This window comes from Equus przewalskii, chromosome 6 (genome assembly GCF_037783145.1).
Source record: "Equus przewalskii isolate Varuska chromosome 6, EquPr2, whole genome shotgun sequence".
In the NCBI taxonomy this organism is placed as follows: domain Eukaryota; kingdom Metazoa; phylum Chordata; class Mammalia; order Perissodactyla; family Equidae; genus Equus; species Equus przewalskii.
The window spans coordinates 59755582-59769817 of record NC_091836.1 but is presented as its reverse complement, the minus strand read 5'-3'; the positions used below and the strand labels follow the sequence as shown (position 1 = coordinate 59769817).

Here is a 14236-nt window from a genome sequence, read left to right as displayed (position 1 = left end):
GCTATTATCCCCATCATGAAGGTTATGTTCAAACTAAACTGATTTGATCAGATTTTGTATAACACTGAAGACTGAAAAGTTTCCTTAAACTTTTATAAAATCTATCTTCAGATCAAAATTAGGTACTATACATTATATCTGTTTAGAAGACTTTTTCAATGATTCCTGTGCAATCTATAAACTCAGAAATGCTCAAAATTTCAAATATTGCCACTATTAATGCAGTCTAAAATAATCAAGTTAATATAAAAAGGCTGAGGCAGCAAAATCTCATTCTCAGCTTCAAGATCAGCAAAACTCCTTGCCTTCCCCATTTTAACACTGGCAGCAGAAAATAAAGACATAGCACAATTTTGAAAATCAGCTGTAACTATGGTCCAACTTTGCCTACAGTTGCCAAAAGCTACTTGGAGATGAGCAGTATCTAAAGGTCATATGATTAAAATCCATACTCTCTACACAATTGAGATTCAGACAATTGCTCCAACTGTAGAGCATTTCTCCTTACACCCAAGCTGTCCCTCCCTCAGCCCCAAAGCACCCCATTTACCCTCTATAGTTAACAAACTCCTTTGTTGCCCAAACACAGTTCCAGTCTTCCTACCTACAAATGTTTGTTCATGCTCTTCTCTCCACCTGAAATGCCTACTGCTCCTCACTGCTTCTCATTTAAGGTCCAGTTCTCCCCCTTATCAAAAGCAGCATCTCCCTCTCCTCTGATTTTCATTGACATTTGATCTGAACTTATCTCACATTGCCTGGTAATTCAGCTATCTGTATACATCATCTTCCCTACCAGACTGAGGACATGATCAGCGATTTCACTTTTAGATTTCTCAATAATCTCAACACAGTAACTTGCATATATAGGGGACACTCAATATGTAATTGCTAATCAGTATGTTAACTTCCACAAGACTAATAAAGTCTTGTTTAGTAGAGATCCAGCTTTAACAACCTAAGAGTGACTGATAACTAAAGCATCATCTGCAGATAAATAGATGTCAATAGTTAAATAACATAAATCAAACATGCCCCCCTCAAGAATCTTAAGGACTTTAACTGGTTTATGAAACCTTTTCTATTCATATTGACCATCATCATGTGATAAAACAGTTTGTGTTTTAAGTTCACTCATAAATTTGGAACTCAAAAAAACTCGATTTCCAGACAAGCCCACAAAAGCCACAAGATCGGTGTACATGATTTTAATTATTTAGCACCCTTAACTACCAGGTATAACAATATTCAGAGGTCCAATTTCAGGTGCCAAAGCTCATCTAGCCCCTTGCGCAAGTGGCAACCGGATTGTGCGTTCCTTCCTTCCCATGCCTTTCAATAACCCTGTCACAAATTACCTGAGAAAAGCAAAGAGTACTTCCCCAGTTCCATAGCACTGGCATCTAAAGCTAGGAAAACACCTAATAAACAGGAGGGAGGACTCTAAAATGAAGACTCGGGAAGGAGGCCTGAAAACACCAAAATTTATCAAGATAACTCCTGCCACTACAAGACCTTTAAGAGCTCCCTCTCCAGTCTCATCTCCCCTTACTCCCATTAACACTTTGCATTCCACCACACAGTACTACTAAAGTTTTTTCCAAACACATCACAATGCTCTTTCTCGCCTCTATCTCAAGGCCTGTGCTAACCTATTTAGGAGGAACCCCTTTGTTCATCTGGTAAATCACTATTCATCCTTAAAATTCCTATTATCTCTTCTATGAAGCTGCCTCTAACCTCCTTCAAAATTAATTACTCCAGCCCCTACTTTGATACTTTATGACAAAGTATTACGCATTTATCTCACTGTATTACAATTATCTGTGTACACATTTTCATTATTAGATCTCACATTGCTTTTCAGGTAAAAGTCAAGTGTCATTCATCTTCACACTCTTTTCTAGACCTTCATCATTTCCCTTAGGACCCCACTTATAGCTTCTGCCTAGGGTTTTTGTCAGTACTGCTCAATGTTAAACAGAACACAATCTCAGAACTTTTGCCCCATATTCTTGCTCTTAGAGCATGCAAAAGACCTTAGTACAGCTTCCTAGAGAATTTTACTAAAATAATATAAAATAAAAAAAGATTTGCTCTTATAATTTCTTTTCCCACTCAGGTCTTTTCCAAGAAAAAGTCACACAAAATTATGAACTCTCGGGTCTTTAGGTACACAAATGAATTAAGATTTATCTACATTTCACTTTCAAAAGAAAATTAATTTAGATTTTCACAGGCAATTCACACAAGAGTCCTAAGATCAGGAGAAAAAGGGCATAGCTAAAGTAGGCAGTAGGAAGAAGCCAATCAAGGTCAATGCCCACCTCATTCAAAATTGCCTATTAAAGTTATATTCCTCATTTCTATCTTTATCTGCATTTTAAACATTTTCCCGAAGTCCCATAACAAAGCACACAAGTGCTTAGCAAACAAGGCCTTACAGCGTTCTGCTATCAGACGTGGACTATCGCAGGTAACAGAAAGTCTAAAATCAACGACTGCCTGGACTTCCCTTTTGACAATCACACATAAGCAAATAATAATCATAATAATAACAGAAAAGAAAAGTAGAAGAAAACCGAAGATTTGTTAGCTTAAACTCATTCGTTTGAAGTCAAATATATCAACAATAGGCAGGTCATGGAATAAATAATATTTTAGTATGTCAAACTGCCCTAATTTTACATAATCTAACTCTGGAAGTTTACTTTCCAACTTCCATAATTCCTCATGTTTTCAACCAATAAAGAATAAAAATTTACTTGATCATGGAAAGAAAGAAGTTTAAATAACCACTATTTATAGCAAAGACTATTATTCCTACAGCAATCTTCTTCTCTATGTAAAAAACCCTAAAACATTGTTTGATAACACATTAGAAACCCCGTATGAAAATTTCATCCTTCCTTCATTTGTTCAACATCTTTTTATTTCATACTTGCTATATGCTGTATTTAGCACAGTAAAGAACATACACAAGGGCATTCTATAAACAAAATTATAGAAGCCATAAAGACTTATATGAAGAGCGTCATTATAGGGAACTACAAGATACTATGGAAACATATACACTGTTCTGTGTGGACCAAAATAAGTGCTTATCAACACTCATGCAACCATGTATTATCTCTTCACACATGTAAAAGACCATATTGAGAAACTAAAAAATATGTACTTAGATTAATTGGTGCATTGGTCCATGCAGTGAAAGAATGTTTGACTCAAATACTTCCATTTATCGGCCAATGAACTATTCGAAGAAGTACCAGAGACTGCCATCAAGGATGTTTTTTTCTCCCTCACTAACCTCTGTATCCACATTATGCAGAGGTACAGTAGTAGAATGGTACTCCAGGTCAGCTTCAAAAAAGAGAAAAAACTAAAATATCCTTAATTTTCCTTAATACCATCTTGTCTCCTCACATCATATAAAAAAAATTAACTTAAAACTGATCAAACCTAAAAGAGCTAGAAACTATAAAACTTCTAATAGTAGTTTAGGTGTAAATCTGCATAACCTTGAATTAGCCAATAGTTTCTTAGATACTATACCAAAAGCACAAACAATCAAAGAAAAAATAGAAAAATTTAACTTCAAAATTAAAAACTCTGTGCACCAAAGGGCACTATCAAAATAATAGAAAGACAAGCCACAGGATGGGGAGAAAAAACTCTGCAAATCATATAAGGACCTAGTATCCAAAATATGTAAAGAACTCTTCTAACATCCCAAATACATAAAGAATCAAATTTAAAAATGGGCAAAGGATCTGAATAGACATTTTTTCAAAGATATATAGGTCAATAAGCACATAAAAAGATGCCCACCATCATTAGTCACTAGGGAAGCGCAAACCAAAATCATGAGATACCACTTAACATCCGCTAGGATGGGTACAGTAATTTTTTTTTTAAACCTGAAAATAACCAGTGTTGGTAATACTGTGGAGAAAATGGAACCTCCATATATTGCTGCTGGGAATGTAAAATGGTGCAGCTGCTGTGGAAGACAGCCTGGTAACTTCTCAAAAAGTTAAATATACAATTACCATACAACCCAGCAATTTTTCTCCTAGGTATATACCCAAGAGAACTGAAAATACATGTTCCCACCACAGCAGTGTTACTCTTAGTGGGTTTAAAAGGGTAAACAACCCAAATGTCCATGAATGGATGAATGGATAAACAACATGTTGTATATCCATAAATGGAAATATTACTAGGTTATAAAAAAGAATTAAGTACTATTACATGCTACTACATAGAGGAAGCCGGAAAAACATCATGCTAAGTGAAAGAAGCCAGACATAAAAGGCCATATGTTGTATGATTCCATTTATATGAAATGTCCAGAATAGGTAAATCCATAAACAGAAAGTAGATTAACGGCTGCCGGGAATGAGGGTGGGGAGACTGTGAGTGACTGCTAACAGATAACGTGGGGTGACGAAATAGATTCTTTTTGGGGTGATGAAAAATGTTCCGGAATTACACAGTAGTGACGGGTACACACAACATTGTGAACATACTAAAAACCAGTGAATTGTATACTTTAAAATGGTGAATTTTATGTTACGTGAATTAAATCTCAATTTAAAAATTGCCAAAAAAAAAAAATCACCTTGCCTCACAATCTCCTTTTTCACAGTAGCTTGGTAGATTAGTTAAATGATAGTATTTCAAATTATTCAATACCATGCATGAATCAAATTTCTGCAAACAATTGTTTCACATACATCAAAAAGGTCTGCCAAACCTCTCCAGTGTGAATACCACGGTATTCACTTTTTGGTATACACTTGAATTACAGTAAGATTTTCACATATTGGATGTATTTAAAATATGGTACATTTGTATTTCTTAAGCACCCACAAGATAACTAACTCTATTACCGGCACATAAAATTTTTAAACATACACACCAACACAGCAACCCTTGTTCTCAGAGCTTATAGTCACATGAGGAGAACTATAACCAGCAGAACCATGTACATTAAAATACAGCAGTTGAGTATGCCTGATAGAGTCACCTGTAAAGTACACCTGCAATCTTTAGTGAGGGAAGACATTTGCAAAGCATGTCTAACTTCCTCAGCCACTGCTTGAAGAAGTGTCCCTTGAGTAAAATTAAGGCCTTTAGGATGCTTTCAAGCAATAAGTTTACGACTATAAACACCAGCACCATTTCGGAAATCACTGCTGGAATTCCAAATATTCAGAGAAAACTTTCAGCAATTCCCACTAGCCCGTGGAATGAAGTGATGGTCTAGATTTAGCAGTCCTACTATCACGATCATCACTGCTACCACTCCAACTCTTGCCTCATACCTCATTAGGCTTCATTCAAACAGTCATTTATTTTCTTTCACATTTTGACATTATCTAGTAAGTGTACTTTATCCTTCCTTACATCTAAATTGAGTCTGCCACATTCATTTTACATACTCTGGAGGCACCATGCACATAGACTACAATGTGATCAGCACCTCCTGGAGTTGTACAAAGCAACAGCTCTGATAAACATTTCAAAGCTATTTCTGGTCCCCTGCTTAATTCTCAAAATTAATTCCTACTTTCAAGAACTTTTCCTCAAAAACACGCATTGTAATATAGTTTTCAAAGTGAGCAGCTGCAACTCCTAATTTTTTTGTTTTTGTTTTTGCTGTAACAGTATTTTGAAAACACCACCTAATATCTAAACAAAAGCAAATCTCTTAATGCCTCATGGGTTCCATGAAACACACAGCAATTTGTTATGTTTTTATCAATGCTACTGATTGACTTTATATATAATTTTGTAACCAGCTAATTACTATTCACTGCAACTAAGATAATCATCATAAATATATTATTAAATGTCTACATGAATAGATCTCTATGCTGTGTCCCATGAGTTGTTCATGGAATAGTCTGAGCTGTGAAGGGAGATTGTGTGTCATCGTTCAATATCTACTAAGTACCCACAGAGTCGCTGATTAGGTACTTTGAAAAAAGATATAAAACAGTACAGAAAAGAACAGTTCCTATTCTACAGAGAAAACACTTATGAACCGAAAATATATATAAAAGCGTGATACATTAAACGAGTTTAATAAAATTATAAACTTTAAATGGTGATAATAATGTTGGAATGACAAGACCAGGAGGAGCTATGCAGTAATGTCTTTATGAAAGAGGTTACTTTAAATGTGAATGCTAACGAAAGCAATTGAGTTTAAAGGAGATTTTTAAAGGAAGAAGGATCTGTTTTGACAGAGAGATGAAGATATTTTATGTCCCAAGAATGGTACGTGCAAAGGATAATAGTTTGAGGATCAACAACTTATTTTGGTACAATTGGTACCTAACCTGCTTGGCTGAAAAGGAATAGCTTAGGTGTAAAAAAAAAAAAAAAAAAAAAAAAAAAGGGAGGAAAAATGGATTAAGAGTCCCAATTAATGATGGACTTTATTAAGCCCTCTTGGGGAAAAAATTAGATATTACTGTTAAGACTCTTTTTGACCCCAGCAACCTCCTTTCCAAGCCACACAGCACATTCCTTCCAATCTACTTAACAGCATGACATAATCAAAGGATTATGCCACATCTCTTGTCAAAGTCCTCCAATGGTTGGGTCTCTGTTGCCCAACAAATCAAATCCAAAATTATTCTCAGAGTTTAAAGGAGCTCTTAAATCTAGTTCCTTAAATCTTCCTCGTCTATAAAACACACTGTACCTTAGGGTTGCATTTTTTGGTCTCAGAACCTTTACAACATTAAAAATTGAGGATCACAACGAGCTTTTCATTTTTGCAACTTTTCTCTATCGATATTTACTGATAGAAATTAAAACAGAATTTTAAAAATATTAATTCACTTTAAAATAATAAAACTCATCATATGTTAACACTTTTCATGAAAAATAACTATTTTCCAAAATCAAAATTTGGAACAGTGGCATTGTTTTACATTTTTTGCAAAACTCTTTACTATCTGGCTTAATAGAAAACACTTGGATTCTCATATCTGCTACTACACTCAATCTGTTGGAATATCACACATCACATAGCCTCTGGTAAACTCCACTGTACACTTGTGAAAGAACGAAAATGGAAACGGCAAATAATGTCTTAGTTTATGAATACAGTTGTGACCTCTCAAATATGCTGAAAGAGTCTTGGGGTCTCCAAGTCGTCTCAGGACCAAACTTTAAGAACCAATGCCATGAATAAATGAATATGGTTTATTCATTCCCTGGAATAAAAAAGGATTATGTAAAAAGTCATCCTGAAATGAAAGCACAGACCTGATGCTAGACTACCTGGGTTCAAATCCCAGTTCTCTTCCTGGCTGTGTGACCTTGGGCAAATTACTGAACTTTTCAATGCCTTAGCTTCCTCTTCAATAAAATGGTGATAATAATAAAACCTCTCTCACAAACTTGGTGAAAGGAATAAACAAGTTAATAAACATAGTGTTTAGTACAGTGAGTGCCCAGCACAATATAAGCACAAAAAGATGTTTGTTAAATAAATACAAAATCAATTTAGGCATAAGCACAAAGAACATGCCTAGGGCTGGCCCCACAGCCTAGTGGTTAAGTTTGGCATGCTCTGCTTCAGCAGCCCAGGTTGGGTTCCCAGGCGCAAACCTACATCACTCATCAGCAGCCGTGTTGTGGCAGTGACCCACATACAAAACAGAGGAAGACTGGCACAGATGTTACCTCACAGTGAATCTTTCTCAAGCCAAAAAAAAAAAGAGGAAGACTGGCAACAGATGTTAGCTCAGGATAAATCTTCCTCAGCAGGAAAAAAAATAAAAAGAAAAAGAGAAAGCCTAGCTGTGAGTATTGCCACTACATTCTAACACAACTTGAGAAATCCTTAATATTCTGGTAACCTGGCAAATTACAACTCTGAATATAATTTTTAATCCCAAGGTTTAGGTTTATCACATTCCTCCTTTTCTTTCTTGCTGAGGAAGATTCACCCTAAGCTAACATCCACTGCCAGTCCTCCTCCTTTTTTTTTTTTTTTTCCTGTATGTGAGCTGCTGCCACAGCATGGCCACTGACAGGTAAGTAGTGTAGGTCTGCACCTAGGAACCGAACCCAGGTCACCAAAGCAGAGCATGCCAAACTTAACCACTAGGCCACCAGGGCTGGCAAAAAAATTCCCTTTTAAAGGAATATCATTAGTAAAATCTAACTGCCCAGGAACGATTCTCCATAAAAAAACCATATACACAATGAACATACAAAATTCTCAAAGGTCAAATCCAAAATTTCAATTCTCTAGAGGAATGTATAAAGCAGTTTAACTGGGAACATACTGAGAACACAAAGTAACGGAAATGCCACTTCAGCCACCAAAAGAACAGGAAGAGCAAATACTAAGCCTTTACTTTGAAAATCTAACCCTACTTCTTGGTAGGGCTCTAACCTCATGCCAAGAAGCCTTTAAGTTTATTTTTCTTACTTCTTTGATTTTAAGGGAGAAATCATGAAACTAAGTATTTTGGAACTCAAGAAAATAGCACAGAAGTGACTTTCTACATATTATGGTGAACTTTCATATTAAATATTCTAAATGATAATCAGGGTCAAAATAATTTTATTTAAAGCAATCCTGATGATTAACTAAAATGGATTATTTTTAACTAATGTATGTTTTCTCCTCTCTCCCTAAAGCCCTAGTACATAGTTGTATATCCTAGTTGTAGTGACAGATTTGTTTGTTTTGTTTTGTTTGAGGAAGACTGGCCCTGAGCTAACATCTGTGCCCATCTTCCTCCACCTTACATGTGGGATACCTGCCACAGCATGGCCCGACAAGCAGTGTGTAGGTCTGCAGCTGGGATCCAAACCAGTGAACCCCCGGCCGCCAAAGCAGAACGTGCCAACCTAACCACTGCACCACCAGGCTAGCCCCTTGACTAATGTATTTTAAAACCATCTAATTAAATATTTCATACAAATGCTTCACAAATCAAATGAGAAGGAAAAAAAGCCAAGTCACTTCATATGACGTTTCCCTTCTCACCTGCTACTCTAAATTCAAAGACACCTTTAAAAATTATTCGGATACATAAAATATTATAGTAAACATAAAAAGCATTGCTGTAAGGATAAAAAAAGATGCCTAAACTCTAATATTAAATATTTCTTAAAATAAGTCCACCAGTGAAGCCTAATTACCCCTTACAAAGATATTTTAGAATTAATATGCTAAATACAAATAAGATGACTACCAAAATGGCCATACGTCAAGCTCTCTTCAGAGTTTCTCTTTTAAAATACATGTACTATTCAGGAACATAACTAGATACATCACGGAGGAAAAATTTTACATTTGTGGAGTTCTACTATAGAACAAATGTCAGGCATTTGACATTTGTAGTCAAATCTTATTATTACCACTTTGATGACTGCATTACCATTTTCTGTATTTCAGAACTATTAAAGACTAATTAATAAGGGACAGAATAGGTCAAATAATGAACAATGAAAACATAAATCATATGATTAATTCTTATGGGAAAATCCAAACATTAACTACAAAATAACTGTCTCTTTAAAACAAGATCCATTTGGAAAGCATCGGTTACTTTATTTCTAAACAAGAGACATCTTGGGGTAGATCATCCACTTCCTATCTTCCTCACACACATTTTTTTGCAAATCAGATCCCAGTTACCAGATACCTTCTTGATAACATAAGTGTTCGAACTAAGCACTCACTGGATGTCATTAAGACATTAAAAATCAATACATTTACTTAAAAAGGTAACTATTTGGGTTACATTTTGATATTTTAGATACATTTTCAATGGTTATACAAAACCACTAACCCAAATACAAATCCCATCTTCTCCATAACAAGACATTCACAAATTCTGACTTTTAAAGAAATTGTTTCCACAACTAAAATTAGGCAGGGTCTAGATGCAATATACAAAAATACCCACATTGTACCTACTAATAAGAGAGACACTTATAATCGATGCTTAATAGGAACATGATCTTGATTTTGTCGTAGAAAATGTAAGGCGTATGGTGGTTGGAACAAAGTTTCCCTGGAAATTAACTGGGAAAAATATGGATTAAAAAGTGAGGCCATTATAGCCATTAACATAAATATTACAGTTCAGTGAAACACGTTGCAATGTAAATACCCAAGGATAGTATATGAAAACAAGTACAGATAAAAGAAAATTAAGTATTCATATCAAAAAAACAAGGTAAGACTAAAGTTGTCCATACTTTAACCATTATAGATGTTTTAAGCATTCTATCCCCTCTTTAAATGGAGTTAGAGGCTACTTTCTATGCATATGGCTCTCCAGGTCCAGAGCTGTGAGAGAGGATTAAATTAAACAATGGTTAATAAGTGCCTGGTAAATTGATGTCCTTCAAATATAAGAGCCGCTATTCTTCTACCTTGATTATGGCCCTTAGAGCCCTGAAATTAAATGCAAATTGTGTTTATTTTTTACAAATGTTTCAAGTTTAACAACTCTTTTCATCCTAAAGACAGTAGTTAACACTATTTACTATCTATTGACACCTATAAGCAAAGCAAAAGATCTTTCTTAAACAAGTATATAATGTAATATGAATTAAGTCATAATTCATGGATTATAATAATCACTTCCTAATATGGAAAGACCTTGGTGAAGTACATAGAACCCACCTCCATGCTGTAAAGGCCTATAGGGAAAAAGAGAGTCCTAAGCATATTTTTGTTATACTAACATTTAAAAAATGAAATGGTTTTCATTAGGTTCAACTTATTAGGCAACAGTTTTTCAGGACATTAAAAGTGCAACAGAACTAAACCTTCACTAGAAAGAAAAACTCCTCAAAGAGGAAAAGTTATCTCTACATTAAAGCCTAAACATTCAGTGTCAAGACCCAGAACTGCCTGTGAAAGCATTTTCAATTTTCTTGAAGAATGTCAGTGTGTCTAAGAGGAAGGTGTTTAGAAAAGTCACTCATGGGTTAGACTTTAATATAAATTTATTTCATTAGTGAGAACTGGTTATAAAGGCATTTTAAACAACAATATAGGGAAAATAGTATTGTATTTTATAACCTCATTGAAAAGAAATGAGTCGTGGCTCCTCATTTATATGAATTTTAAAAAATCAAACATTATCAGGAATGTTCAAGTTCTAAAGTGGGATCTTATAAACACAGCAGTGGTAGAGCAAAAAGAACTACAAATGTGAGATTACCCTTGAAATCCAATCCCAGTTAGCATCTGCAGTAGTAGCTACTATTCTAAGAGAAAAAGCTAACATTTTTTAAAACCACAAGCAAATATCACTCTCTTAACCTTATCTAGCCTATTTTCTGCCCTTTTTGGCAGTGTTAAAAGAACTACTGCTACATCTGAAATAAGATAAAAACCTTTATAAGGACTTTTAAAAGATATGTCTATTCTTGTTATAATTTATCATTTTGAAGCAAGGGAAGAGGAAAATAGTTCACACAGTCACAAGTAGTTTCTTCACCCACCCCACATCATCAAAAAGAAAAATAAAAAGCTAAGAATTAACACAGGGTTTGGGCAAACCGTAAGACAGGGCTGAACAAGCCAAGCAGTCATTTGAAGAGCAGTAAACAGTAGAAATGTCGACTTCAAATATCAGATAATCAAAAAATCACCTATGGCTTCACAATGCATTTTAAAGGATTTTCCATTTATAAAGTGTCACCATTTAAATATATTGTGCATTCTCTAAACAGGCCAGGACTGATCATTAAAAAGCAGCCTGCACGATCCACTCATCAGAGAGAACCGAGCGGTAATGACTTTTAAACTTTCCACAGCCAAGGAACAAGTCACAATGAATAATGGATTTGTCTGTAGCAATAACTTGTTCTAACAGCCCTTCATGAGCAAAAAGCATCTTGGAAGAATTCACATTTTGCACATTTTTTTAAAAGTTCAAACCTTACGGCCAAAGTCCAAATGAGAAATCAAAACAGGACTCCTGTCAGTGAATTCACTTTCAGGACGTGCTCACTCTTGCTTCAAGTAGTAAAGCAAAGTAACTCTCATGTAGGATGAAAGTCAGTCAGGCTAATGTGTCCAGTAGCCATTTAAAACAGGAACTTATTATTGTGCCTATAGCCCTATCTTTCCCTGAAAAGTTTCAGGTCAAAGCTCCACCGCGTCAAAGCTTGAGTAATCCAGTGAGCTTTGTACCTTGAGGTAGAGGAGTGGAAAGCAAAAGGAGGATATTACAGGTGGCTTCCAGGTTTGGAAAAAGTTGGGAGGAGTTAGCTCTAGTAATTCTATGTAAGTTAGCGAATACAGCAATATTACGCCGTATAAAGCTGTAAAGCTGGCCCCCAAAAGATAACCAGCATCAATTAAAACAGAGTCCAAACTCAAGAATCATCAAACATCTTTTCACTAGTTTTTAAAGAGATGTATGTTATCTCTAAGTCTGATTACTAATCCATTTTGAATTCCAATAGTCTACGCTTCACACTCAAGCTTCTAAATTCTAACCGCCGGGGTTAACAGTTCCAGGAACTGATACCAGTATCAGCAAACCCTTTTCCACATCCCCATTAGAAAAAAAGAAGGGGGGGGGGGCGGGTACCTTACACTCACAACATATCTCAGTCTAAAGCAGGAAAATACGATTAAATTCCACCAGAGGCAATTAAAAATCCCAACTTCCCTTACACTAAACAGAATGCCTTTACTTTCACTCCCATGAAAAAAGTAACCTGGGATAAAAGTCGGGTATTAAGTACGACATTTAAAATTAAATGAGACAAGGAACTTAACTGAAGCTACAGAGGCAAAGAAAGGTAATCCAAACGCGGGAGGAAAGGTGGAAGAGAAACCCGGGAAGGGAAGGGACAGAAGCGGCTGGTCGAGCAAAGGAAGTGGGAATCCCTTCCAGGGAGGCAGCCCTCAGGACTGCGGAGGAACAGGGATCCGGGTCCACGGAACCGGGCGTTTACGGAACCCCGACGAAAGCTAACGGGGGGAAAACGGGGCGGGAGACCCGGAGCGAGCGGGCAGACGGTCAGGAGAGGGCGACTAGCCACACGGGACGACAGAGACGAAAGAGCAGAAGGCTGCAGGAGACGGAGGCGGCAGGGAGGTGAGAAGCTGGTGGAGAGGCAAGTTGGTCGGGTGTGATGGGATGTCGCGGCGCACGGGCAGGAAAGCGAGGGTCCCCTAGGAACCTGGCGGGGAGGGGCTTGTCAGGGATTTTTAGACAGGGAACGGAAGCCGTGAAGGCAGGTGTGATGGACGCCAAAAGAACACAGCTCGGACGAGCACCGGACCCGCCGTGCCGGATAAGACGCAGGGAGCGAAGAGGCAGCTGAAGGGGAAGAAAAGAGATGGGGAGAAGGACGCGGGCCGCGGTCGGCTTCACTCACAGTCCAGGTGCTTTTTCTTGGGCCCCATGATCTCGTGGGTCGTGGCCTTGCATACTGTCTTGGATACGGCGGAGCCGGTGACACTGTGCTGGGCGGCGGTGATTCGGTCCGTCAAGCTCTGGCCGGACATCTCTGCGGCTCCTCCGCCACCCCTCCCGCTCGGCAGCCGGCGGGGACTGGGACCCCCAAGCGCCGGAGGACCCCCACCCCCCACCGCACCCCCTACCCCCACCGGCTCCTTCTCCGCCTGCCGGCCTGGGGCGGGGCTCAGGGCCGCGCGCTGCCACCCAGCCCGGAAAGAACCGGCTCGTGTCACCCGCGGGGTCAGGCACGGTGTCGGGCACTCCCCTGCCCCCGCCTCAGCTCAGCCCACCCCTTCCCTGGTCAGCTGGAGCCGGGCAGGGCAAGAGGGACAGGCAGCTGCAGGAAAATGGCGGCGCCAGGCTCCTCCTCGGAGCTTTCCGGGCTGCCCCGGGTCACGTGACGCGGGCGCCGCCCCTCCTCCTTCTCCCGCCCCTTTTCCCTTCCCTTTCCTCTTCGACGCCCGCCCTCCCTCGCTCGGCGAGGGAAGAGCGGGCCGGCGGCCGCGCGTTACGTGATGGAACCCGCCCGGCGGGCGCAACAGGAGGCCGGCCCGGGGGGAGTGTGCGGCCGCCGCGTCACGTGACGCTCCCTGCCAACAGGTCGCCCGGGGCTGGGCCCGCGGGGGTCACAGAGTGGGGGAGGGGCGGCCGCGGAAGGGCGGCGGGCGTCCGCCCTCTCCCAGCCGGTGGGGGGCCCGGGGCCGGTGTTTGAAACCCGCGGCTTGACAAAGAGGAGGTGCGGCTGCCTTCACAGCTCC

General features: G+C 38.7%; 1 protein-coding gene and 1 long non-coding RNA gene across 30 annotated transcripts in view; one reads left to right on the top strand and one right to left on the bottom strand.

Moving 5' to 3' along the window:
- PICALM (phosphatidylinositol binding clathrin assembly protein) overlaps window positions 1-14236 on the bottom strand; it is a 103546-nt gene that overhangs the window by 88929 nt on the left and 381 nt on the right. For 7 of the 26 annotated variants that reach the window (XM_070625703.1, XM_070625705.1, XM_070625704.1 and 4 more), the window contains exon 1: window positions 13396-14009. The exons of 10 other annotated variants lie outside the window; for them this stretch is intronic. In XM_070625703.1, coding sequence (XP_070481804.1) covers window positions 13396-13525 — 130 coding nt within the window. In that variant the 5' untranslated portion in view covers window positions 13526-14009. Of the gene's footprint in view, window positions 1-13395; window positions 14079-14236 lie in introns of those variants that run through there. 9 more of the 26 variants (XM_070625712.1, XM_070625717.1, XM_070625715.1 and 6 more) reach the window with 5 other exon arrangements.
- The window catches only part of LOC103564490 (uncharacterized), a 140846-nt gene continuing 139482 nt past the window's right edge, over window positions 12873-14236 (top strand). For 3 of the 4 annotated variants that reach the window (XR_011541528.1, XR_011541527.1, XR_011541529.1), the window contains exon 1: window positions 12873-13112. This is a non-coding gene — a long non-coding RNA (uncharacterized lncRNA). Of the gene's footprint in view, window positions 13136-14236 lie in introns of all 4 variants that reach the window. The other variant, XR_011541531.1, reaches the window with a different exon arrangement.